This window comes from Argopecten irradians, chromosome 2 (genome assembly GCF_041381155.1).
Source record: "Argopecten irradians isolate NY chromosome 2, Ai_NY, whole genome shotgun sequence".
Lineage (NCBI taxonomy): Eukaryota > Metazoa > Mollusca > Bivalvia > Pectinida > Pectinidae > Argopecten > Argopecten irradians.
In genome coordinates this window covers 41532234-41558379 of record NC_091135.1, presented here as the reverse complement: position 1 = coordinate 41558379, position 26146 = coordinate 41532234, and the positions used below count along the sequence as shown (strand labels likewise).

At 37.4% G+C, this 26146-nt stretch overlaps 1 protein-coding gene across 2 annotated transcripts in view; it reads left to right on the top strand.

The window, feature by feature from the left end:
* LOC138315524 (RAB11-binding protein RELCH homolog) overlaps window positions 1-26146 on the top strand; it is a 174607-nt gene that overhangs the window by 131763 nt on the left and 16698 nt on the right. For both annotated transcript variants that reach the window (XM_069256610.1, XM_069256609.1), the window contains 2 exons: window positions 16767-16883; window positions 17229-17382. In XM_069256610.1, the coding sequence (XP_069112711.1) occupies window positions 16767-16883; window positions 17229-17382 (271 nt within the window). The remainder of the gene's footprint in view (window positions 1-16766; window positions 16884-17228; window positions 17383-26146) is intronic.

Here is a 26146-nt window from a genome sequence, read left to right as displayed (position 1 = left end):
TTCTTTGTAAACATCTTCTTCATCATCCAAACTGGTTTCCAGGGGAATTCTCAGCCATCGTTAGTTTCCATTTTCTGTTAAAAAGCCAATTCTTCTATCTTTGCAATTCTTGAAAATATATTGTCCTCATATTCTCTGAATCTGCCCATTACCCAACTGTCTCTACATCATCTTTGTCTTTTATCCTTGTAAATGTATCTCATTCTCTAATTTGTACCTAATAAACAATTTATTTATATTCCTTTGGATCAGCTACAGACAGATGGAACTCAAATGCCCTTGAAACAACAGTTGATATAAGGTGCCTTAATGTTATATTAGCTCACTTTTCTGAAGGAAAGTGCCAGAAGGAATCTTTTAGAGTTTGATCATAATGGTCAAATGAATGAATGAAATAGAAATATTTGCACTGTAATCTTTATACATCCAGCAGTGTCTATAGTGTTTTAAGGCCATGTCCGTGAGGTAGTATAGCACTCGTATATTATCTACCAGTATCTATCACATGTTCAGTTATCATGCCTTTGGATATATGTATATCTGCTGATCTGAAATGTGACTATTTGATGATTTTTAACGTTCCTGTATTTATATTGTCAGTGTACACAGACTTGATGGTACGTCAGAAGGAAGCAGCAATTCAATTTGGCAGCTTGTTTGGACTTGATATGTCCATTAGTGAATGTGCTACCCATAATCTCTCTTCATTTTGACCGATGTTTGTTTTTGATACTTATACAGAGGATAAAAATGAATGTTTTACAGTTCTGTATCCTTTTGTGGGATCAATGTTGTTGCTTGATGTTTAATTGTACAAATTAGACTTTCAAATAATTTCATATTGGGAAAAGCAATTGAGAGATTTCCAAAATAATAATTTCCACACTTTGAATTAAAGTGATGTTCTTGGCAATCAACAATTTATCATGTAGGGCAACTCTTTCATTGAATAACTGGCCTTAATATAGATAACTCTTTCATGTTACCGTTATGAAGAATTATAATTTGTTCACGTTGAGCAACCTTTTATATATTACTGGCTTGAATGTAGTTTTAATAATAACAAGCTGTTTTGTTTATACTGTAATATTTATATATAGATAAAAAGATGTACGTGACGGAGTTTAAATGTGAGTCGAGGTACAATGGATTTCTGTTGTAATAGACAACAGCTGTTACATCCATAAATTTAATAAAACAAGGATGCCAATCTATATCTGGTTATAAAATCATGTCTTCTGTATATGTTAGGTATTGTCATGTGGTGTTTTTATTAGCTCACCTGGTCCAAAGGACCGAGGTGAGCTTATGGGATACCACAGCGTCTGGCGTCCGTCGTCTGGCGTCCGGCGTCCGGCGTCCGGCGTCTGTCGTCCGTCAACAATCGACTTCTTCTCCATAACCGCTGGTTGGATTTCAACAAAATTTGACTGGTAGCATCCTTATGGGCTACTAATTGGAAATTGTACAAATGATGGGGCTGACCCCCCGGGGGCCTGAGGGGCGGGGCCAAAAGGGGTCAATTTGGCTATTTCCATATAAACGACTTCTTCTCTGAAACCAAGCATGGGATAGCACCCATAATGCAATGGTAGCATCCTTATAGGGTGGGGATTCAAAATTGTACAAATGATGGGGCTGACCCCCCGGGGGCCTGAGGGGCGGGGTCAAATTGGGTCAATTTGGCTATTTCCGTATAAACGACTTCTTCTCTGAAACTAAGCATGAGATAGCACTCATAATGCAATTGTAGTATCGTTATAGGGTGGGGATTCAAAATTGTACAAATGATGGGGCTGACCCCTGGGGGGCCTGAGGGGTGGGGTCAAAAGGGGTCACTTTGGCTATTTCCATATAAACGACTTCTTCTCTGAAACCAAGCATGGGATAGCACCCATAATGCAATGGTAGCATCCTTATAGGGTGGGGATTCAAAATTGTACAAATGATGGGGCTGACCCCCCGGGGCCTGAGGGGCGGGGTCAAAAGGGGCCAATTTGGCTATTTCCATATAAACGACTTCTTCTCTGAAACTAAGTATGGTATAGCACCCATAATGCAATGGTAGCATCCTTATAGGCTGGGGATTCCAAATTGAGCAAATGATAGGGCTGACCCCCGGGGGCCTGAGGGGGCCGGGGTCAAAAATTTCCATATAAATGACTTTTTCTCTGCAACTTAACATGGGATTGCGCTCATAATGCAATGGTTACATCCTTATAGGGTTTGGATTCAAAATTTTGCAAATGATGGGGCTGATCCCCCGGGGGCCTGAAGGGTGGGGTCAAAAGGGGTCAATTTAGCTATTTCCATATAAACCACTTCTTCTCTGCAACTAAGAATGGAAGAGCACTTATAATGCAATGGTAGCATCCTTATAGGGTTGGGATTTGAAATTGTACAAATGATAGGGCTGACCCCCGGGGCCTTAAACGGTAATAGATGTGAGGTCAAAAAGGTCAAGTAGGCTACTATTTTCATATAAATTACTTTGTCTCTGAACCTATGTATTGAATATCATATTTGTATGGTATCAATAGCATCATTGTATGGTTGTGATTCAAAATTCAACTATGGGAGTCAATTTTGCTTATTTTTCTAATTGTCAGAGTCTTGTGATAACAACTAACAAAAAACCAGGTGAGCGATACAGGCCCTCTGGGCCTCTTGTTGCTGACATCATCTAACAATCAAGTCCATGTTATGTTGTTACATCCAGTTATATGTTTAGCAAAACTCCTGTCAAGTTCCTTGCTGTTGGGAAGTTTTTAGGTCATCTGACCCAAAGAGTCAGGATGACCTATAGTCATCATGCACCGTCCGTCCGCCGTCCGCCTTGCGTAAACTTTTCATTCAAACTTCTTCTCAATAACCATAAGGCCCAAAGTACTCATATTTTGCCTGTAACATACTAGGATGAAGGGCTATCAAAGTTGTGAAAATAAATGACCTTGACCTATTTTCAAGGTCACAGGGGTCAAATAGGCTAAAATCTTTGAACGACTTCTTCTAACTAACCAAAAGGTCCAGGGTACTCATATTTGGCCTGTAGCATGCTGGGATGAAGGGCTACAAAAGTTGTGAAATTTAATGACCTTGACCTACTGTCAAGGTCACCGGGGGTCAAATAGGCTAAAATCTTTGAACGACTTCTTCTAATTATCCAAAAGGTCCAGGGTACTCATATTTGGCCTGTAGCATGCTGGGATGAAGGGCTACAAAAGTTGTGGAAATTAATGACCTTGGCCTACTTTCAAGGTCACAGGGGTCAAATAGGCTAAAATCTTTGAACAACTTCTTCTAACTAACCAAAAGGTCCAGGGTACTCATATTTGGCCTGTAGCATGCTGGGATGAAGGGCTACCAAAGGTGTGAAAATTAATGACCTTGACGTTCTTTCAAGGTCACATGGGTTAAATAGGCTAAATTCTTTGAACGATTTTTGTTAACTAACCAAAAGTCCAGATACTCATATTTTGCTGGTGGCATGCTGGGATGAAGGTTTACCATATTTATAAAAATGAATTACCTTGACCTTCTTTCAAGGTCACAGGGGTCAATTAAGCTAAAATATTTTAACTACACCTTTTAATTAGCCGAAAGGACCAGGGTATTCATATTTAGTCAGTAGCATGCTGAGATAAAGGGCTATCAAAGTTGTGGAAATGAATGACCTTGACCTACTTTCAAGGTCATGAGAGTAAAATTTTCCAAAATCTTGAATTTTGAACTTCTTCTCAAGTTCTACCAGTGTGATTAAGCTGAAACCTGCATGAAATGATCCTGACATGGTCCCGACCAAGTGTTGTTATCTTTTATGTCGATCCAAAATCCAAGATGGCTGCCACAGATATGTATATCTGCTGATCTGAAATGTGACTATTTGATGATGATTTTTAACCAAAAAATGAATATTTGTTCCTGTATTTATATTGTCAGTGTACACAGACTTGATGGTACGTCAGAAGGAAGCAGCAATTCAATTTGGCAGCTTGTTTGGACTTGATATGTCCATTAGTGAATGTGCTACCCATAATCTCTCTTCATTTTGACCGATGTTTGTTTTTGATACTTATACAGAGGATAAAAATGAATGTTTTACAGTTCTGTATCCTTTTGTGGGATCAATGTTGTTGCTTGATGTTTAATTGTACAAATTAGACTTTCAAATAATTTCATATTGGGAAAAGCAATTGAGAGATTTCCAAAATAATAATTTCCACACTTTGAATTAAAGTGATGTTCTTGGCAATCAACAATTTATCATGTAGGGCAACTCTTTCATTGAATAACTGGCCTTAATATAGATAACTCTTTCATGTTACCGTTATGAAGAATTATAATTTGTTCACGTTGAGCAACCTTTTATATATTACTGGCTTGAATGTAGTTTTAATAATAACAAGCTGTTTTGTTTATACTGTAATATTTATATATAGATAAAAAGATGTACGTGACGGAGTTTAAATGTGAGTCGAGGTACAATGGATTTCTGTTGTAATAGACAACAGCTGTTACACCCATAAATTTAATAAAACAAGGATGCCAATCTATATCTGGTTATAAAATCATGTCTTCTGTATATGTTAGGTATGTTATGTGGTGTTTTTATTAGCTCACCTGGTCCAAAGGACCGAGGTGAGCTTATGGGATACCACAGCGTCTGGCGTCCGTCGTCTGGCGTCCGTCGTCCGGCGTCCGGCGTCTGTCGTCCGTCAACAATCGACTTCTTCTCCATAACCGCTGGTTGGATTTCAACAAAATTTGACTGGTAGCATCCTTATGGGCTACTAATTGGAAATTGTACAAATGATGGGGCTGACCCCCCGGGGGCCTGAGGGGCGGGGCCAAAAGGGGTCAATTTGGCTATTTCCATATAAACGACTTCTTCTCTGAAACCAAGCATGGGATAGCACCCATAATGCAATGGTAGCATCCTTATAGGGTGGGGATTCAAAATTGTACAAATGATGGGGCTGACCCCCCGGGGGCCTGAGGGGCGGGGTCAAATTGGGTCAATTTGGCTATTTCCGTATAAACGACTTCTTCTCTGAAACTAAGCATGAGATAGCACTCATAATGCAATTGTAGTATCGTTATAGGGTGGGGATTCAAAATTGTACAAATGATGGGGCTGACCCCTGGGGGGCCTGAGGGGTGGGGTCAAAAGGGGTCAGTTTGGCTATTTCCATATAAACGACTTCTTCTCTGAAACCAAGCATGGGATAGCACCCATAATGCAATGGTAGCATCCTTATAGGGTGGGGATTCAAAATTGTACAAATGATGGGGCTGACCCCCCGGGGCCTGAGGGGCGGGGTCAAAAGGGGCCAATTTGGCTATTTCCATATAAACGACTTCTTCTCTGAAACTAAGTATGGTATAGCACCCATAATGCAATGGTAGCATCCTTATAGGCTGGGGATTCCAAATTGAGCAAATGATAGGGCTGACCCCCGGGGGCCTGAGGGGGCCGGGGTCAAAAATTTCCATATAAATGACTTTTTCTCTGCAACTTAACATGGGATTGCGCTCATAATGCAATGGTTACATCCTTATAGGGTTTGGATTCAAAATTTTGCAAATGATGGGGCTGATCCCCCGGGGGCCTGAAGGGTGGGGTCAAAAGGGGTCAATTTAGCTATTTCCATATAAACCACTTCTTCTCTGCAACTAAGAATGGAAGAGCACTTATAATGCAATGGTAGCATCCTTATAGGGTTGGGATTTGAAATTGTACAAATGATAGGGCTGACCCCCGGGGCCTTAAACGGTAATAGATGTGAGGTCAAAAAGGTCAAGTAGGCTACTATTTTCATATAAATTACTTTGTCTCTGAACCTATGTATTGAATATCATATTTGTATGGTATCAATAGCATCATTGTATGGTTGTGATTCAAAATTCAACTATGGGAGTCAATTTTGCTTATTTTTCTAATTGTCAGAGTCTTGTGATAACAACTAACAAAAAACCAGGTGAGCGATACAGGCCCTCTGGGCCTCTTGTTGCTGACATCATCTAACAATCAAGTCCATGTTATGTTGTTACATCCAGTTATATGTTTAGCAAAACTCCTGTCAAGTTCCTTGCTGTTGGGAAGTTTTTAGGTCATCTGACCCAAAGAGTCAGGATGACCTATAGTCATCATGCACCGTCCGTCCGCCGTCCGCCTTGCGTAAACTTTTCATTCAAACTTCTTCTCAATAACCATAAGGCCCAAAGTACTCATATTTTGCCTGTAACATACTAGGATGAAGGGCTATCAAAGTTGTGAAAATAAATGACCTTGACCTATTTTCAAGGTCACAGGGGTCAAATAGGCTAAAATCTTTGAACGACTTCTTCTAACTAACCAAAAGGTCCAGGGTACTCATATTTGGCCTGTAGCATGCTGGGATGAAGGGCTACAAAAGTTGTGAAATTTAATGACCTTGACCTACTGTCAAGGTCACCGGGGGTCAAATAGGCTAAAATCTTTGAACGACTTCTTCTAATTATCCAAAAGGTCCAGGGTACTCATATTTGGCCTGTAGCATGCTGGGATGAAGGGCTACAAAAGTTGTGGAAATTAATGACCTTGGCCTACTTTCAAGGTCACAGGGGTCAAATAGGCTAAAATCTTTGAACAACTTCTTCTAACTAACCAAAAGGTCCAGGGTACTCATATTTGGCCTGTAGCATGCTGGGATGAAGGGCTACCAAAGGTGTGAAAATTAATGACCTTGACGTTCTTTCAAGGTCACATGGGTTAAATAGGCTAAATTCTTTGAACGATTTTTGTTAACTAACCAAAAGTCCAGGATACTCATATTTTGCTGGTGGCATGCTGGGATGAAGGTTTACCATATTTATAAAAATGAATTACCTTGACCTTCTTTCAAGGTCACAGGGGTCAATTAAGCTAAAATCTTTTAACTACACCTTTTAATTAGCCGAAAGGACCAGGGTATTCATATTTAGTCAGTAGCATGCTGAGATAAAGGGCTATCAAAGTTGTGGAAATGAATGACCTTGACCTACTTTCAAGGTCATGAGAGTAAAATTTTCCAAAATCTTGAATTTTGAACTTCTTCTCAAGTTCTACCAGTGTGATTAAGCTGAAACCTGCATGAAATGATCCTGACATGGTCCCGACCAAGTGTTGTTATCTTTTATGTCGATCCAAAATCCAAGATGGCTGCCACAGATGATCCAAGATGGCTGCCACAGATGCCATCTTGAAAACACATTTTGAACTTCTTCTCAAGTTCTACCAGTGCAATTTAACTGAAACTTGAAACATGAAATGCGGCTGATATGATCTTTTCAAAGTATTGTTATATCTCTGGTTGATCCCAGATTGAATATGGCTACCATGACACCATATCTAATTATTTTCCTATGCAGCTATTGCCAAGATAGTCAGATGACCGTTAAGGCCCTTGGGCCTCTTGTTAAGATGATAAGATTTGTGAAATGTTCTCTGAGGTAATTTTGGATCACGGTTATTTAAACCAAAAAATGAATATTTGGAATGATCCCATGTATTCATTACTTTAAAGAAAGTGAAAAACTGAATCAGCTCGTCTGTCTATCCATTGAAAATAAATCTTCTGGATCAATTTCAATGAAACTTCACTGTTTCACTGTAAGGTTATGGACCATGTGTAGATGTGCATGCAGAGTTTTCTTTTACCAAAATGTTGGTTGTCATGATAACCATGTACAGTCCCTGTGTATAAAGACCACTAGGCTATAAGACCAATAGTTTTGTCTCTTAGATGGTCATTATAGACAGGTTGACTGTACTCACAGCTACACTACTGATTTTTCTGCTGTTTTTCTCTTTGATATATCTTATATATAATTTTGTCATGGTTAGAAGTAGGTCACATATTCCGTGACTTATCGCTATTGGGGTTTCGAAAATAGATTACGAATCATCTTTTCTTTCCTAGTCTCATTTGCAGGATGGTACCATGTTGATGATTGTTGAGTTCTCAAGGGTACATCTATTATGAAGGTACAGATCCGTTTGAATGATTCCTAACTCACATTTCTATCCAGGAACCCATTATAGACTTAATTCGACAACTCTTTTCACTCCACTTCATAGAGAAATCGGCCATTGAGATGATTTTTATCCTCTAGAGTACCCTCTGTACCATGGCCCTGTATGTGTATCTCAGAAATCGATCATCAGAGGTGATGTGTATAAGAGTGTTCAACTATGAAGGAATTGAGTCATATTTTTATGAATGATTTACTCATTTTTCTAAGTGACTTATGATCAAATGGCATTTAAACTTATTGTTTTGTGATTAAATAACTTTACTTGGTTACTGAAACTGTAATTTTAGCCATCATTAATGTAAACATGAGTTATAGCTGTCTGCGTCCTATGACCCAGAAAATTTAAAAGTTTCAGGATGTTTTTGAAAAAGTCAAGAAAGGCAAGGCTTTAAGGTGTTGCTTTTCCGCCAGCAGCATCTACATTTTCATGATGTCCAACTTTGACCAAATTAATTATCCTCCATTAAAACGAAATGTCCATCACTTTATCCTGCATAAGTCAAAACAAATGGCAGAGATAAGAAAAGAAATCTCTCAAATGGTTCTGATATTTTTGGGATTGAAAAAAAGGATTTTGAGAATTTGGATTAAAGTTTACTTTTGATAAAGTTTATCACATCCAACATTGAGCTGAAACTTGGTCAAGTTAATCTTTGCTTCCATCAGTCACAACACATTAACAAAGATTGAGAAAAAAATTCAAAACCAGTTCTGGTATTTTTGGGGCTAAAAAGCTCTGAATAGTGGATTTTAAGTGTTAGATTCCAATTGTTCTGAAACTTGGTCAAGAAACACTTTGTGTATTAAGGAAAATATTGTATCTGGTTCTTTTGGGATTTTGAGAATTTGTGAACAAGATAATTTTAACTTTCTTTGCAATCAGAGAAGTTTGGCAAATAAATTTCTGATGACATCTGCCTATCAGATTGGTACTCATTGACTTGTTTGTACTGAATTTTATTCAAAAATTGAGATGGAATATAATGAGCTCAACCTTGACCTGGAGAGATTTCTTCTCTGTTTGTTACCATGGCAATGATAACTAATTACACTAGTCTGTTACTTTGTAATGGTGTTTTACTCCCAACTGAAGACTAGTTAAAAGTAAAAAAAATGTTTTTATTTTATTGCCAATTTGAAGCCATAAAATTTTTATGAGAATAAACCTAGTTGAACAGTAACAGTATCTTTACTCGTGTTGTGCAGAAATCGGTTGTTCGATTGTCTTGGGATCCATAATGATAGAACAATTTTTCTGGTGGTATTCCGATTTTTCTGGTGGTACCGAGATACTGGAGCTGTGGTTTATGATCTTGCTGGTATTGCTAGGTAATAAAAATGTTATAAGAGTCAGACAATATCAAATTAAAACTTCTAAAGCATTGTTTGAATGGATTGGCATTCCATTTGACCTTTAAAGATATGTAATAAAACACTTTGTTAATGGATAAAATCAGGCTGATATTTGGCTATTCTTCAGTCATGTTGATAACATATGTACAGTCAAATCTGCCTTAGCGACCACCTCTGTATAAAGACCGCCTGCTTAACAAGGCCAACTTTTTCTTAGGCACCCAAATGGGCTAAGATATCAATGCGAAAATTTGTTTTATTGTAAATGAAAAAGCAAGAAAATTAATGAGTTATTTAAGTTAAATTATAAGCATTATTCACAAAAGGGTTACTGTTACCTCTGAAATTTGGCGGGGATGTCTGAATGTTCCCTTCCCTAAAGAAAACAATTTAACATGAGTAGATATGTTAGTGCTAATTGCTGAATTTGAAATAAATTCATGGGTTGTCTGACTGTGTTACATGAATGATATAGTTGATATTTTTGGAAGGATATTTTACAAGATGATGGACATCCATCAATGTCAAACTTCCTATCCTTATCTGATTTTTTGTGTCAAAATCAATTTCTATTATTTTGGCTATAATTATTTGGCTGTAGTTGATACTGGCCTGTCCAACTGTCATTAGTAATCAATAATCTGATACAGTATATACACTCGTCATACACGGCCGGAGAATGGCAATGCTTTCCTCTTAGTGTCTTTCATTTCATCATATTTTCTTCCCCCTTCCTTCTCGTACGTCAATCTGTAGGTCGTAGCCGATCTTACTAGCCCACCCACTGCTGTCTGAGATTCCGGGTTCCCATCTCATCCTTTTCCCGGATATCTCCATTATATCTCAGAAATTGTGTTATCTATTCCTAAATCACTCAATCCCAGTATAAGTTGAGCAATGTCATATTATATATTTTATGCCCTTTTGATTAAAAAAATGGCTTTAGTTTATAGACAGTCTATATATGTATTTGTCCATATTTGGGTATATCCATTAAGATAACTTTTTATTTCTATCATCAATACAGCTTTAGAATGGTAGATGTTCATTGTTTTTACTAAGGTGCATCATATATCCTGGAATGATTTGATGTATTGCATTCTAAATCCAGACATATCGGTATGTAGCTTTATATGCTGTTCTCATGTAGCCTGTTCTACCTTATAAGATATCCATAGTCGCTTGATCGTCTAAATCTCAGCTAATTCAGAGGACAATAAGAATTAAAGATAAAGGATACTTTAGGCAGGCTGTAGCATTATCAAAGTCTTTTGCAGTTATGAAGGTGATTTGATAATGCATTTATAAAATACCTGTATATAGCCTGTGTTCTGATATCCTTATTAGAGATGAAGAGATATTTTCTCATCTGCCTGCCATTGTGGCTTATACTCCATGTATGCTGTCTATTTCTAGACAACAAGAGTAAATATTACCATCATCATTATTGCATCGGTTTGAAGTTCACTACAGTCTCAGATTGGTGGATAACAGTTGGCCCCCACACTCTCTGATTTGTGTATAACAGTTGGTCACTAAACTCTCTGATTGGTGGATAACAGTTGACCACCACACTCTCTGATTGGTGGATAACAGTTGGTCACCACACTCTCTGATTGGTGGATAACAGTTGGTCACCACACTCTCTGATTGGTTGATAACAGTTGGTCACCATACTCTCTGATTGGTGGATAACAGTTGGTCACCACACTCTCTGATTGGTGGATAACAGTTGGTCACCACACTCTCTGATTGGTGGATAACAGTTGGTCACCACACTCTCTGATTGGTGGATAACAGTTGACCACCACACTCTCTGATTGGTGGATAACATAGTTGGTGGATAACAGTTGGTCACCACACTCTCTGATTGGTGGATAACAGTTGGTCACCACACTCTCTGATTGGTGGATAACAGTTGGTCACCACACTCTCTGATTGGTGGATAACAGTTGGCCACCACACTCTCTGATTGGTGGATAACAGTTGGTCACCACACTCTCTGATTGGTGGATAACAGTTGGTCACCACACTCTCTGATTGGTGGATAACAGTTGGCCACCACACTCTCTGATTGGTGGATAACAGTTGGTCACCACACTCTCTGATTGGTAGATAAAAGCTGGCTCTTTAGTCTCTCTCTCTGATTGGTGGATTACAGTTGGCCACCACACCTGTTCACAGCACATACCTAAAATGTATGTTTATTTAACATGATTGAGTAATTTACACGAGAGTATGTGTTCACATACCTAATAAATGACATGTAGATGTATCGATAGTTATTAACAAACAGATGAAAAAATAGCCAAATTTTGATTCGTTAAATTTTGGCACTTCCATGCCAAATGCCAAACGCCATATAAGCCAAAATATGACCACATCCAAATAATTTCAATTTACAATAGCCACGTCATTTATTTTTTTATGATTGATGGATGAAATGGCCACACCATTCTCTCTCTCTCTCTCTTTCTCTCTCTCTCTCTCTCTCTCTGATTGGTAGAAAACATGGTCACGTCATTCTCTCTTTCTCCGATTGGTGGATACCATGATCACCACAGGCTCTGATTGGTGGATAATAGCTGGCCATCACAGTCTTTAATCAGAGGATTTATTTTAAGATGGAAATGGAAGAATTTATTTCTTATGAACATTTTCTGGGTTCATTTATGGTAAACTTAATCATGTTTATATCTCCTAATCATAAAGTTATGTTCCTCAACTGTTTAGCTCCTATTCTGGAGATTTCCTACCTCAGTGCTACAAAGCTGACTGAATGTGATATCCTCTGTCTCACCATCGGCCTACAATGGACTTTACATGTTTAGTAAGCATTCAGGCAGATAACGTGCAAGGTAATTTTCAAATCTCACATATGCTGGCAATTTACAATGAAATTTTTTACAAACAATTCTTGAAAACAATGAGTCATTCTTGTTGGAAATTGTACACAAAGGTTTTTCACTGATAAACGCTGTAGGCATTGATGATCTGTCCATGGAACGATTGTACAACATCACAGCAGTCCTGTCCATGGAACAGATTTACAACATCACAGCAGTCCTGTCCATGGAACAGATTTACAACATCACAGCAGTCCTGTCCATGGAACAGATTTACAACATCACAGCAGTCCTGTCCATGGAACAGATTTACAACATCACAGCAGCAGTCCTGTCCATGGAACAGATTTACAACATCACAGCAGTCCTGTCCATGGAACAGATTTACAACATCACAGCAGTCCTGTCCATGGAACAGATTTACAACATCACAGCAGTCCTGTCCATGGAACAGATTTACAACATCACAGCAGTCCTGTCCATGGAACAGATTTACAACATCACAGCAGTCCTGTCCATGGAACAGATTTACAACATCACAGCAGTCCTGTCCATGGAACAGATTTACAACATCACAGCAGTCCTGTCCATGGAACAGATTTTACAACATCACAGCAGTCCTGTCCATGGAACAGATTTACACATCACAGCAGTCTGTCCATGAACAGATTTACAACATCACAGCAGTCCTGTCCATGGAACAGACACAACATCACAGCAGTCCTGATTTCTCAAACAGACAATTTCACATATTTAAAAATTTTCACTGTTACAAAAAACGTACTTTATGGTCTTTGCATGATCATTACATTTGTTCAGGGTGTTAAAAACTTTTATGAAGACCAACATTTTGCTTTCAGATGATACTTGGACTTGATTTTTCTGATAAGAATTCAGGAAATATTTAAACATAATTGATTGGTTTATTGTAAAAAGCATACAGGCATATAAGGCATGATGATAAGAAGCAAGCACAATCTACTTTGTTCCTTTATCTTTCATTTCAACATTCGTATTTATTACATCTTTATATAATAATTGATAAAAAAATTGAATTTTATCTATTTTACTCTAACTTAAGTTCCACTAAGTTGATTATAGTCGTTAGCTGAAAAGAAGTAATGTAGATGGTCTTCACTCTGGAGCACGCCATGTTGTTTCAGAGATGACAACATAGCCATATATATGTATATATATATCCTGTCAGGGGAATTGAACCCGGGTGTCTATGGTTCACCACCTAACACTGAATTCCCCTGTACCGCTTGTGATATCCAATCAGAAATGGTCTTGCCACAGAATTGCACTTCATCTTATCAATAGAACAGATTCCTTTTATTGTGTCTTTCCTTTTTTCCCCATTGCTGACTCGTCAGCTGTCATTTACACCAATTTGTGGAATACGTTGAAGCTCTAACATTTGTTGCTTTATTGCTTACATGTCATGATAGTAGAATAGCTAAATACTGGCTTAAAGCAATTTGTTTAATTCCTAAATTTCTTTACTTTGTAGAAGTTTTATAGGTTAAACCAACTCTCAATAGTCAGAGTGATGTAGGTGATAAACAATTATCTCAGTAACTGAAAATGTTTGAGTTTAAGGATCTGGGAGATTTATGATGGAGCAACTCTAGAGGACTGCCTATCCTATAGTAGATTTGTGATGGAGCGCCTCTAGAGGACTGCCTATCCTATAGTAGATTTGTGATGGAGCACCTCTAGAGGACTTCCTATCCTATAATAGATTTGTGATGGAGCAACTCTAGAGGACTGCCTATCCTATAGTAGATTTGTGATGGAGCGCCTCTAGAGGACTGCCTATCCTATAGTAGATTTGTGATGGAGCACCTCTAGAGGACTGCCTATCCTATAGTAGATTTATGATGGAGCACCTCTAGAGGACTGCCTATCCTATAATAGATTTGTGATGGAGCACCTCTAGAGGACTGCCTATCCTTTAATAGATTTATGATGGAGCGCCTCTAGAGGACTGCCTATCCTATAGTAGATTTGTGATGGAGCGCCTCTAGAGGACTGCCTATCCTATAGTAGATTTATGATGGAGCGCCTCTAGAGGACTGCCTATCCTATAGGAGATTTGTGATGGAGCACCTCTAGAGGACTGCCTATCCTATAATAGATTTGTGATGGAGCGCCTCTAGAGGACTGCCTATCCTATAGGAGATTTGTGATGGAGCACCTCTAGAGGACTGCCTATCCTATAGTAGATTTGTGATGGAGCACCTCTATAGGACTGCCTATCCTATAATAGATTTGTGATGGAGCACCTCTAGAGGACTGCCTATCCTATAGTAGATTTGTGATGGAGCACCTCTAGAGGACTGCCTATCCTATAATAGATTTGTGATGAAGCACCTCTAGAGGACTGCCTATCCTATAGGAGATTTGTGATGGAGCGCCTCTAGAGGACTGCCTATCCTATAGTAGATTTTTCGATGGAGCACCTCTAGAGGACTGCCTATCCTATAGGAGATTTGTGATGGAGCGCCTCTAGAGGACTGCCTATCCTATAGTAGATTTGTGATGGAGCACCTCTAGAGGACTGCCTATCCTATAGTAGATTTGTGATGGAGCACCTCTAGAGGACTGCCTATCCTATAGTAGATTTGTGATGAAGCACCTCTAGAGGACTGCCTATCCTATAGTAGATTTGTGATGGAGCACCTCTAGAGGACTGCCTATCCTATAGTAGATTTGTGATGGAGCACCTCTAGAGGACTGCCTATCCTATAGTAGATTTGTGATGGAGCAACTCTAGAGGACTGCCTATCCTATAGGAGATTTGTGATGGAGCGCCTCTAGAGGACTGCCTATCCTATAGGAGATTTGTGATGGAGCAACTCTAGAGGACTGCCTATCCTATAGGAGATTTGTGATGGAGCGCCTCTAGAGGACTGCCTATCCTATAATAGATTTGTGATGGAGCACCTCTAGAGGACTGCCTATCGTATAATAGATTTGTGATGGAGCACCTCTAGAGGACTGCCTATCCTATAGTAGATTTGTGATGGAGCGCCTCTAGAGGACTGCCTATCCTATAGTAGATTTGTGATGGAGCGCCTCTAGAGGACTGCCTATCCTATAATAGATTTATGATGGAGCGCCTCTAGAGGACTGCCTATCCTATAATAGATTTGTGATGGAGCACCTCTAGAGGACTGCCTATCCTATAGTAGATTTGTGATGGAACACCTCTAGAGGACTGCCTATCCTATAGTAGATTTGTGATGGAACACCTCTAGAGGACTGCGTATCCTATAGTAGATTTGTGATGGAGCACCTCTAGAGGACTGCCTATCCTATAGTAGATTTGTGATGGAGCACCTCTAGAGGACTGCCTATCCTATAATAGATTTGTGATGGAGCACCTCTAGAGGACTGCCTATCCTATAATAGATTTGTGAAGGAGCACCTCTAGAGGACTGCCTATCCTATAGGAGATTTGTGATGGAGCACCTCTAGAGGACTGCCTATCCTATAGTAGATTTATGATGGAGCACCTTTAGAGGACTGCCTATCCTATAATAGATTTGTGATGGAGCACCTCTAGAGAACTGCCTATCCTATAGTAGATTTGTGATGGAGCACCTCTAGAGGACTGCCTATCCTATAGTAGATTTGCGATTGAACACCTCTAGAGGACTGCCTATCCTATAGTAGATTTGTGATGGAGCGCCTCTAGAGGACTGCCTATCCTATAGTAGATTTGTGATGGAGCGCCTCTAGAGGACTGCCTATCCTATAGTAGATTTGTGATGGAGCACCTCTAGAGGACTGCCTATCCTATAGTAGATTTGTGATGGAGCACCTCTAGATGAATGCCTATCCTATAATAGATTTGTGATGGAGCACCTCTAGAGGACTGCGTATCCTATAGTAGATTTGTGATGGAGCACCTCTAGAGGACTGCCTATCCTATAATAGATTTGTGATGGAGCACCTCTAGAGGACTGCCTATCCTATAGTAGATTTGTGATGGAGCACCTCTAGAGGACTGCCTATCCTATAATAGATTTGTGATGGAGCGCCTCTAGAGGACTGCCTATCCTATAGTAGATTTGTGATGGAGCACCTCTAGATGACTGCCTATCCTATAGTAGATTTGTGATGGAGCGCCTCTAGAGGACTGCCTATCCTATAGTAGATTTGTGATGGAGCGCCTCTAGAGGACTGCCTATCCTATAGTAGATTTGTGATGGAGCACCTCTAGATGACTGCCTATCCTATAGTAGATTTGTGATGGAGCGCCTCTAGAGGACTGCCTATCCTATTGTAGATTTGTGATGGAGCACCTCTAGAGGTTAATACAAGGATTGGGCAACCTGCTTTATGATGATAATAAAATCTCCACTTCTAATCATCAGACTAATAAATATCCATGTTGAACTCTGCTAAAGTCATTAATTGTATAGCATAAGAAAAGACATTATCTTACGTAAAGTTATGATTCTTCATCTGACTTAAAACCAATTTGTTTTTGTGTATTTTCAGTCATTCTACCCAGACTGGCTGCCATGGCATCAGCAAACAACAACCTGACGACGGAGGGTCGTAAACGAGACATTGCCCTGCTCCTGTTTGAGGCGTACAGTGCTATGTCCTGTTGCTGTATCCTTACCCTACTTATATTTTCACTTTGAATTATCCATATTCTGAAACTATTACATTGATGTTTGAACACTGAAATGTTTTTACAAGTACTTCAATTGTCAAAATGATTGTTACTTGATGAGTATAATGGTCATTAAATAGGTAAAGTACTGGTAATAAAAGTTTTTCAAAGTTTATACCCAATTTAGAATTTATTTGTAAAACATAATATATGAATTACATAATATATAGGCATTCTTGCCTTTATGTATTACTTTTATGGTGTTCACAATGCAACCAGTGTTTTTAAAATATAGAATACCACTCAGATTTCCAGAGTTACTTCCCTTACATGATTGACAGTTATCAATGACCAGCTTGTCCAGGAGGCCATGGTGCCTGGTCTTCGCTGCCTCAAACAAGATGTGGCACAAATAGCTCCCGAACATGAGGAGGTTGTTGCGTCCATGATCAAAGACTACGAATCCAAGATGGAGTCTGGGAGGCCAGCAGATAGGTAAGATATGGCAACATATGTAATGTAGAATACCTTTATCATGACAATGGGGTAGGTTTTGTACCAAGGTTTTGAGAATTGCTGACCTTGACTCTGCCTAGGTAGTTCAAGGTCACAAGAAAAAAAAAAGAATTCTTACATTCGAACAAGTTATTCTAATTAACCAAATGCCTTCAGTTGTGGATAAGGACAGCTTTTATCGTTCAGTCAACGCATACTTTGCAAAAGATATGAACTTGAAAATTTTAATATACTTATTTGGAAGTTACTAGGTACAAACACAGAAGACCCATGGAAGCAATAAATATATGATGAATGGTGCAGACCCATTAAGATGATATATTTTATATGTCTCGACAATGACGACAATATTCACACTCGTTTACACAAAACTGGAATTAAATTGAGCAGAAATGTAAACGCATTTGTATGATTATTTAAATTCCATATCAGCACTGACAAATTGATGTTGGAGGTGTATTACACAAGTTACTTGAGTATGATTAATCTTCTGTTAGAACATCATTATAAATCATTTCAACATGATTGTATTAGTGACACATACATTTGTTTGTTTCCAACAATTCATCCTCATGACTGACTTTGCTAAATTTCCATTACAAATACCAGAAATACTACAGGACAGAATCATCAGATATCAGGATAATCCACACTTAGAGATCTCAATGTCACTAACACACACACTTAGACATCTCAATGCCACTTACACACAATTAGATATCTCAATGTCACTAACACACACACTTAGATATCTCAATGTCACTAACACACACACTTAGATATCTCAATGCCACTTACACACAATTAGATATCTCAATGTCACTAACACACACACTTAGATATCTCAATGCCACTTACACACAATTAGATATCTCAATGTCACTAACACACACACTTAGATATCTCAATGTCACTAACACACACACTTAGATATCTCAATGTCACTTACACACAATTAGATATCTCAATGTCACTAACACACACACTTAGATATCTCAATGTCACTAACACACACACTTAGATATCTCAATGCCAATTACACACAATTAGATATATCAATGTCACTAGCACAGACACTTATATATCGCAATGTCACTAACACACACACTTACATATCGCAATGTCACTAACACACACACTTATATATCGCAATGTCACTAACACACACACTTACATATCGCAATGTCACTAACACTCACACTTACATATCGCAATGTCACTAACACACACACTTAGATATTTCAATGTCACTAACACACACAATTAGATATCTCAATGTCACTTACACAGACACTTACATATCTTAATGTCACTAACACACACACTTAGATATTTCAATGTCACTAACACACACACTTACATATCTCAATGTCACTAACACACACACTTAGATATCTCAATGTCACTAACACACACACTAAGATATCTCAATGTCACTTACACAGACACTTACATATCTCAATGTCACTAACACACACACTTACATATCTCAATGTCACTAACACACACACTTATATATCGCAATGTCACTAACACACACACTTACATATCGCAATGTCACTAACACTCACACTTACATATCGCAATGTCACTAACACACACACTTACATATCGCAATGTCACTAACACACACACTTAGATATTTCAATGTCACTAACACAAACACTTAGACATGTCAATGTCACTAACACACACACTTAGATATCTCAATGTCACTAACACACACACTTAGATATCTCAATGTCACTAACACACACAATTAGATATCTCAATGTCACTAACACAAACACTTAGATATCTCAATGTCACTAACACACACAATTAGATATCTCAATGTCACTAACACACACAATTAGATATCTCAATGTCACTAACACACACAATTAGATATCTAAATGTCACTAACACACACAATTAGATATCTCAATGTCACTAACACACACACTTAGATATCTCAATGTCACTAACACACACACTTACATATCTCAATGTCACTAACACACACACTTACATATCTCAATGTCACTAACACACACACACTTAGATATCTCAATGTCACTAACACACACACTTAGATATCTCAATGTCACTAACACACACACTTAGATATCTCAATGTCACTAACACACACAATTAGATATCTCAATGTCACTAACACACACACTTAGATATCTCAATGTCACTAACACACACAATTAGATATCTCAATGTCACTAACACACACAATTAGATATCTCAATGTCACTAACACACACACTTAGATATCTCAATGTCACTAACACACACACTTAGATATCTCAATGTCACTAACACACACAATTAGATATCTCAATGTCACTAACACACACACTTAGATATCTCAATGTCACTAACACACACAATTAGATATCTCAATGTCACTAACACACACATTTAGATATCTCAATGTCACTAACACAAACACTTAGACATGTCAATGTCACTAACACACACAATTAGATATCTCAATGTCACTAACACACACACTTAGATATCTCAATGTCACTAACACACACACTTAGATATCTCAATGTCACTAACACACACACTTAGATATCTCAATGTCACTAACACACACACTTAGATATCTCAATGTCACTAACACACACAATTAGATATCTCAATGTCACTAACACACAAATTAGATATCTCCATGTCACTAACACAAACACTTAGACATGTCAATGTCACTAACACACACACAATTAGATATCTCAATGTCACTAACACACAAAATTAGATATATCAATGTCGCTAACACACACACTTAGATATCTCAATGTCGCTAACAAAAACACTTAGACATGTCAATGTCACTAACACACACACAATTAGATATCTCAATGTCACTAACACACACAATTAGATATCGCAATGTCACTAACACACACACATTAGATATCTCAATGTCACAAACACACACACTTAGATATCTCAATGTCGCTTACAAAAACACTTAGACATGTCAATGTCACTAACACACACACATTAGATATCTCAATGTCACTAACACACACAATTAGATATCTCAATGTCAATAAACACACTCACACTTACATATCTCAATGACACTAACACACACACACTTACATATCTCAATGTCACTAACACACACACTTACATATCTCAATGTCACTAACACACACACACTTACATATCGCAATGTCAACACACACACTTATATATCGCAATGTCACTAACACACACACTTACATATCTCAATGTCACTAACACACACACTTACATATCTCAATGTCTCTAACACACACACTTACATATCGCAATGTCACTAACACACACACTTACATATCGCAATGTCACTAACACCACTTACATCACAATCACACTTACATATCGCAATGTCACTATCACTCACACTTACATATCTCAATGTCACTTACACACACACACTTAATCATCAGTCACACTTACACTCACACTTACATATCTCAATGTCACTTACACACACACTTAATCATCAGTCACACTTACACTCACACTTACATATCTCAATGTCACTTACACACACACTTAATCATCAGTCACACTTACACTCACACTTACATATCTCAATGTCACTTACACACACACTTAATCATCAGTCACACTTACACTCACACTTACATATCTCAATGTCACTTACACACACACTTAATCATCAGTCACACTTACACTCACACTTACATATCTCAATGTCACTTACACACACACTTAATCATCAGTCACACTACATCACACTTACACTCACACTTACATATCTCAATGTCACTTACACACACACTTAATCATCAGTCACACTTACACTATCTCAATGTCACTAACACTCACACTTACATATCTCAATGTCACTTACACACACACACTTAATATCATCAGTCACACTTACACTCACACTTACATATCTCAATGTCACTTACACACACACACTTAATCATCAGTCACACTTACACTTAATATCTCAATGTCACTAACACACACACTTAATCATCAGTCACACTTACACTTAATATCTTAATGTCACTAACACACACACTTAATCATCAGTCATACACTTACACTTAAATATCTTAATGTCACTAACACACACACTTAATCATCAGTCACACTTACACTTAAATATCTTAATGTCACTGTACTACACACACACACTTAATCATCAGTCACACTACACACTTAATATCTCAATGTCACTTACACACACACTTAATCTCAATGACACTAACACTCACACTTACATATCTCAATGTCACTTACACATACACTTAATCATCAGTCACACTCACACTTACATATCTCAATGTCACTAACACACACACTTAGTATCATCAATGTCACTACTCACACACTTAGATATCTCAATGTCACTAACACACACACTTAGATATCTCAATGTCACTACACACACACTTAGATATCTCAATGTCACTAACACACACACTTAGATATCTCAATGTCACTAACACACACACTTAGATATCTCAATGTCACTAACACACACACTTAGATATCTCAATGTCACTAACACACACACTTAGATATCTCAATGTCACTAACACACACATTAGATATCTCAATGTCACTAACACACACAATTAGATATCTCAATGTCACTAACACACACAATTAGATATCTCAATGTCACTAACACACACAATTAGATATCTCAATGTCACTAACACACACAATTAGATATCTAAATGTCACTAACACACACAATTAAATATCTAAATGTCACTAACACACACAATTAGATATCTCAATGTCACTAACACACACATTTAGATATCTCAATGTCACTAACACAAACACTTAGATATCTCAATTTGTCACTAACACAAACACTTAGACATGTCAATGTCACTAACACACACAATTAGATATCTCAATGTCACTAACACACACACTTAGATATCTCAATGCCACTAACACACACAATTAGATATCTCAATGTCACTAACACACACACTTAGATATCTCAATGTCACTAACACACACAATTAGATATCTCAATGTCACTAACACACACAATTAGATATCTCAATGTCACTAACACACACAATTAGATATCTCCATGTCACTAACACAAACACTTAGACATGTCAATGTCACTAACACACACAATTAGATATCTCAATGTCACTAACACACAAAATTAGATATATCAATGTCACTAACACACACACTTAGATATCTCAATGTCGCTAACAAAAACACTTAGACATGTCAATGTCACTAACACACACAATTAGATATCTCAATGTCACTAACACACACAATTAGATATCGCAATGTCACTAACACACACAATTAGATATCTCAATGTCACTAACACACACACTTAGATATCTCAATGTCGCTTACAAAAACACTTAGACATGTCAATGTCACTAACACACACAATTAGATATCTCAATGTCACTAACACACACAATTAGATATCTCAATGTCAATAACACTCACACTTACATATCTCAATGACACTAACACACACACTTACATATCTCAATGTCACTAACACACACACTTACATATCTCAATGTCACTAACACACACACTTACATATCGCAATGTCAACACACACACTTATATATCGCAATGTCACTAACACACACACTTACATATCTCAATGTCACTAACACACACACTTACATATCTCAATGTCACTAACACACACACTTACATATCTCAATGTCACTAACACACACACTTACATATCTCAATGTCACTAACACTCACACTTACATATCGCAATGTCACTATCACTCACACTTACATATCTCAATGTCACTTACACACACACTTAATCATCAGTCACACTTACACTCACACTTACATATCTCAATGTCACTTACACACACACTTAATCATCAGTCACACTTACACTCACACTTACATATCTCACTAACACTCACACTTACATATCTCAATGTCACTTACACACACACTTAATCATCAGTCACACTCACACACACTTACATATCTCAATGTCACTTACACACACACTTAATCATCAGTCTTACACTCACACTTACATATCTCAATGTCACTTACACACACACTTAATCATCAGTCACACTTACACTCACACTTACATATCTCAATGTCACTTACACACACACTTAATCATCAGTCACACTTACACTCACACTTACATATCTCAATGTCACTTACACACACACTTAATCATCAGTCACACTTACATATCTCAATGTCACTAACACTCACACTTACATATCTCAATGTCACTTACACACACACACTTAATCATCAGTCACACTTACACTCACACTTACATATCTCAATGTCACTTACACACACACTTAATCATCAGTCACACTTACACTTTAATATCTTAATGTCACTAACACACACACTTAATCATCAGTCACACTTACACTTAAATATCTTAATGTCACTAACACACACACTTAATCATCAGTCACACTTACACTTAAATATCTTAATGTCACTAACACACACACTTAATCATCAGTCACACTTACACTTAAATATCTTAATGTCACTTACACACACACTTAATCATCAGTCACACTCACACTTACATATCTAAATGTCACTTACACATACACTTAATCATCAGTCACACTCACACTTACATATCTCAATGTCACTTACACATACACTTAATCATCAGTCACACTCACACTTACATATCTCAATGTCACTTACACACACACTTAATCATCAGTCACACTCACACTTACATATCTCAATGTCACTTACACACACACTTAATCATCAGTCACACTCACACTTACATATCTCAATGTCACTTACACATACACTTAATCATCAGTCACACTTAAATATCTTAATGTCACCAACTCTTACATTGAGATATCTCATCAAAGTTCCTTACACTTACACCTTACGCGTACACTTTTTCCATGTCATAATGAATGTTTAATCTCTAAATATAGAAGCATTTGTAACACTTAATAACTCTCCACTGTCAAAAAAAGTAGTATTGAACATTTGTGTTTTGGTGTAATTGAGGCAAGGATAACTTATTATGAATATTTTTGCTGTATAACTATTGAGGGAGTGTGGGCTTCATTATTGGGAGTGATATACTGTATTTACATAGCCTTGCTTTTAAATAATTAAAGAAAATGACTTTATAATTATTTAAAGTATGGTGTTGTTTAAATTGTACCATACTGTGTTTTTAACGACAACTCGACAAACAATGGTTGTATCCTCAGACTGTTGGTTTTCACATGACTATTACAATGTGTCAGACCATGGTAGGAGATACTGTCGGAGGACACACCATAGACCAATCCAAATTTCTCTATCACGGAAGTACTGCTGATTGTCTTAAGTCTTATGTCGTCTCTTACATACTTTACTGCCTCGGCGTCCAAATTCTGCGAAGAAAATGTCAAGATTTGCACCAGAGAGCCATTAACTTGGCTAACAATTGCTTTATAGATAATCCCATCAGACTTCTTAATGCTGCTATCTTTAGAAATCACCCTTGATGAACAATAATTAAATCTTAGGGTCTAAATACCACATGATCAATACTCAGAGTGGCTCCACTGAACCCTTGGTATAACTATATAGATTTTACCATCAATATACCACTGAACCCTTGGTATAACTATATAGATTTTACCATCAATATACCACTGAACCCTTGGTATAACTGTATAGATTTTACCATCAATATACCACTGAACCCTTGGTATAACTATATAGATTTTACCATCAATATACCACTGAACCCTTGGTATAACTATATAGATTTTACCATCAATATACCACTGAACCCTTGGTATAACTATATAGATTTTACCATCAATATACCACTGAACCCTTGGCATAACTTTATAGATTTTACCATCAATATACCTCTGAACCTTCCCAATTGTAAACCATAGATGTAGACTATCCAACCTTCAACAATGAAACCTTCATGTACAAATGTAACTTCAAGTTTAGTAATAACTAAGGTATTATCAATAACTCTATATATATATAACATGTTTTGCTGTTTTCTTATCAACTAGAAATCTGTAACCCACATACAAGTACATACTGGTATATATATATATACAATAAATGTAACTTGATTATAACTTGATTTTCTATTGCTATGTTTTATCTTATATCCTTTCTGAAAAAGTGTACTCACTTTTTATTAGAGCTTTAAACCTTACAAGAAACTATAATCACAAATATATTCATTGGGTTAGTTTATCTTACTATATACATTTGTAGTTGCTAATATTTGCGAGGGTTTTAATTTCACTTAGCTAAAAGTCGTGGATTCGTCCAAACTGACAAAATTTAATACCTTGCAAAATTGATCAAAATTTTGTTGTATGAGAATTAGTGTTTGTCTGAGTAAAAACTAGACAGTCTGGCAGTAACAGTACAGTCTGTATTTTGTAAAATATCTGTATTTTGTAAATATTATAATGACATATTACTGGTTTACTGGACCTAAAAGATACATAGAGTAATAGAAGTTGTCAGAATTAATCAGAAAGCTCTTCCAACATAAAGACAGTGACCAGAGTTATCACTCAAACTTCCGACCATTTTTGGTCTCGGTGGAAACGGTCAGACGGCCAAAACAGTCAGCAGACAATCAAATTCTAGTGGTATTATTTGTACGATGATGAAAGGTTGTTAACTTATGAACTCTACGTAATACCAGCAACGAATCTAAAATCAGTGTCAGAAGGATGTTTTA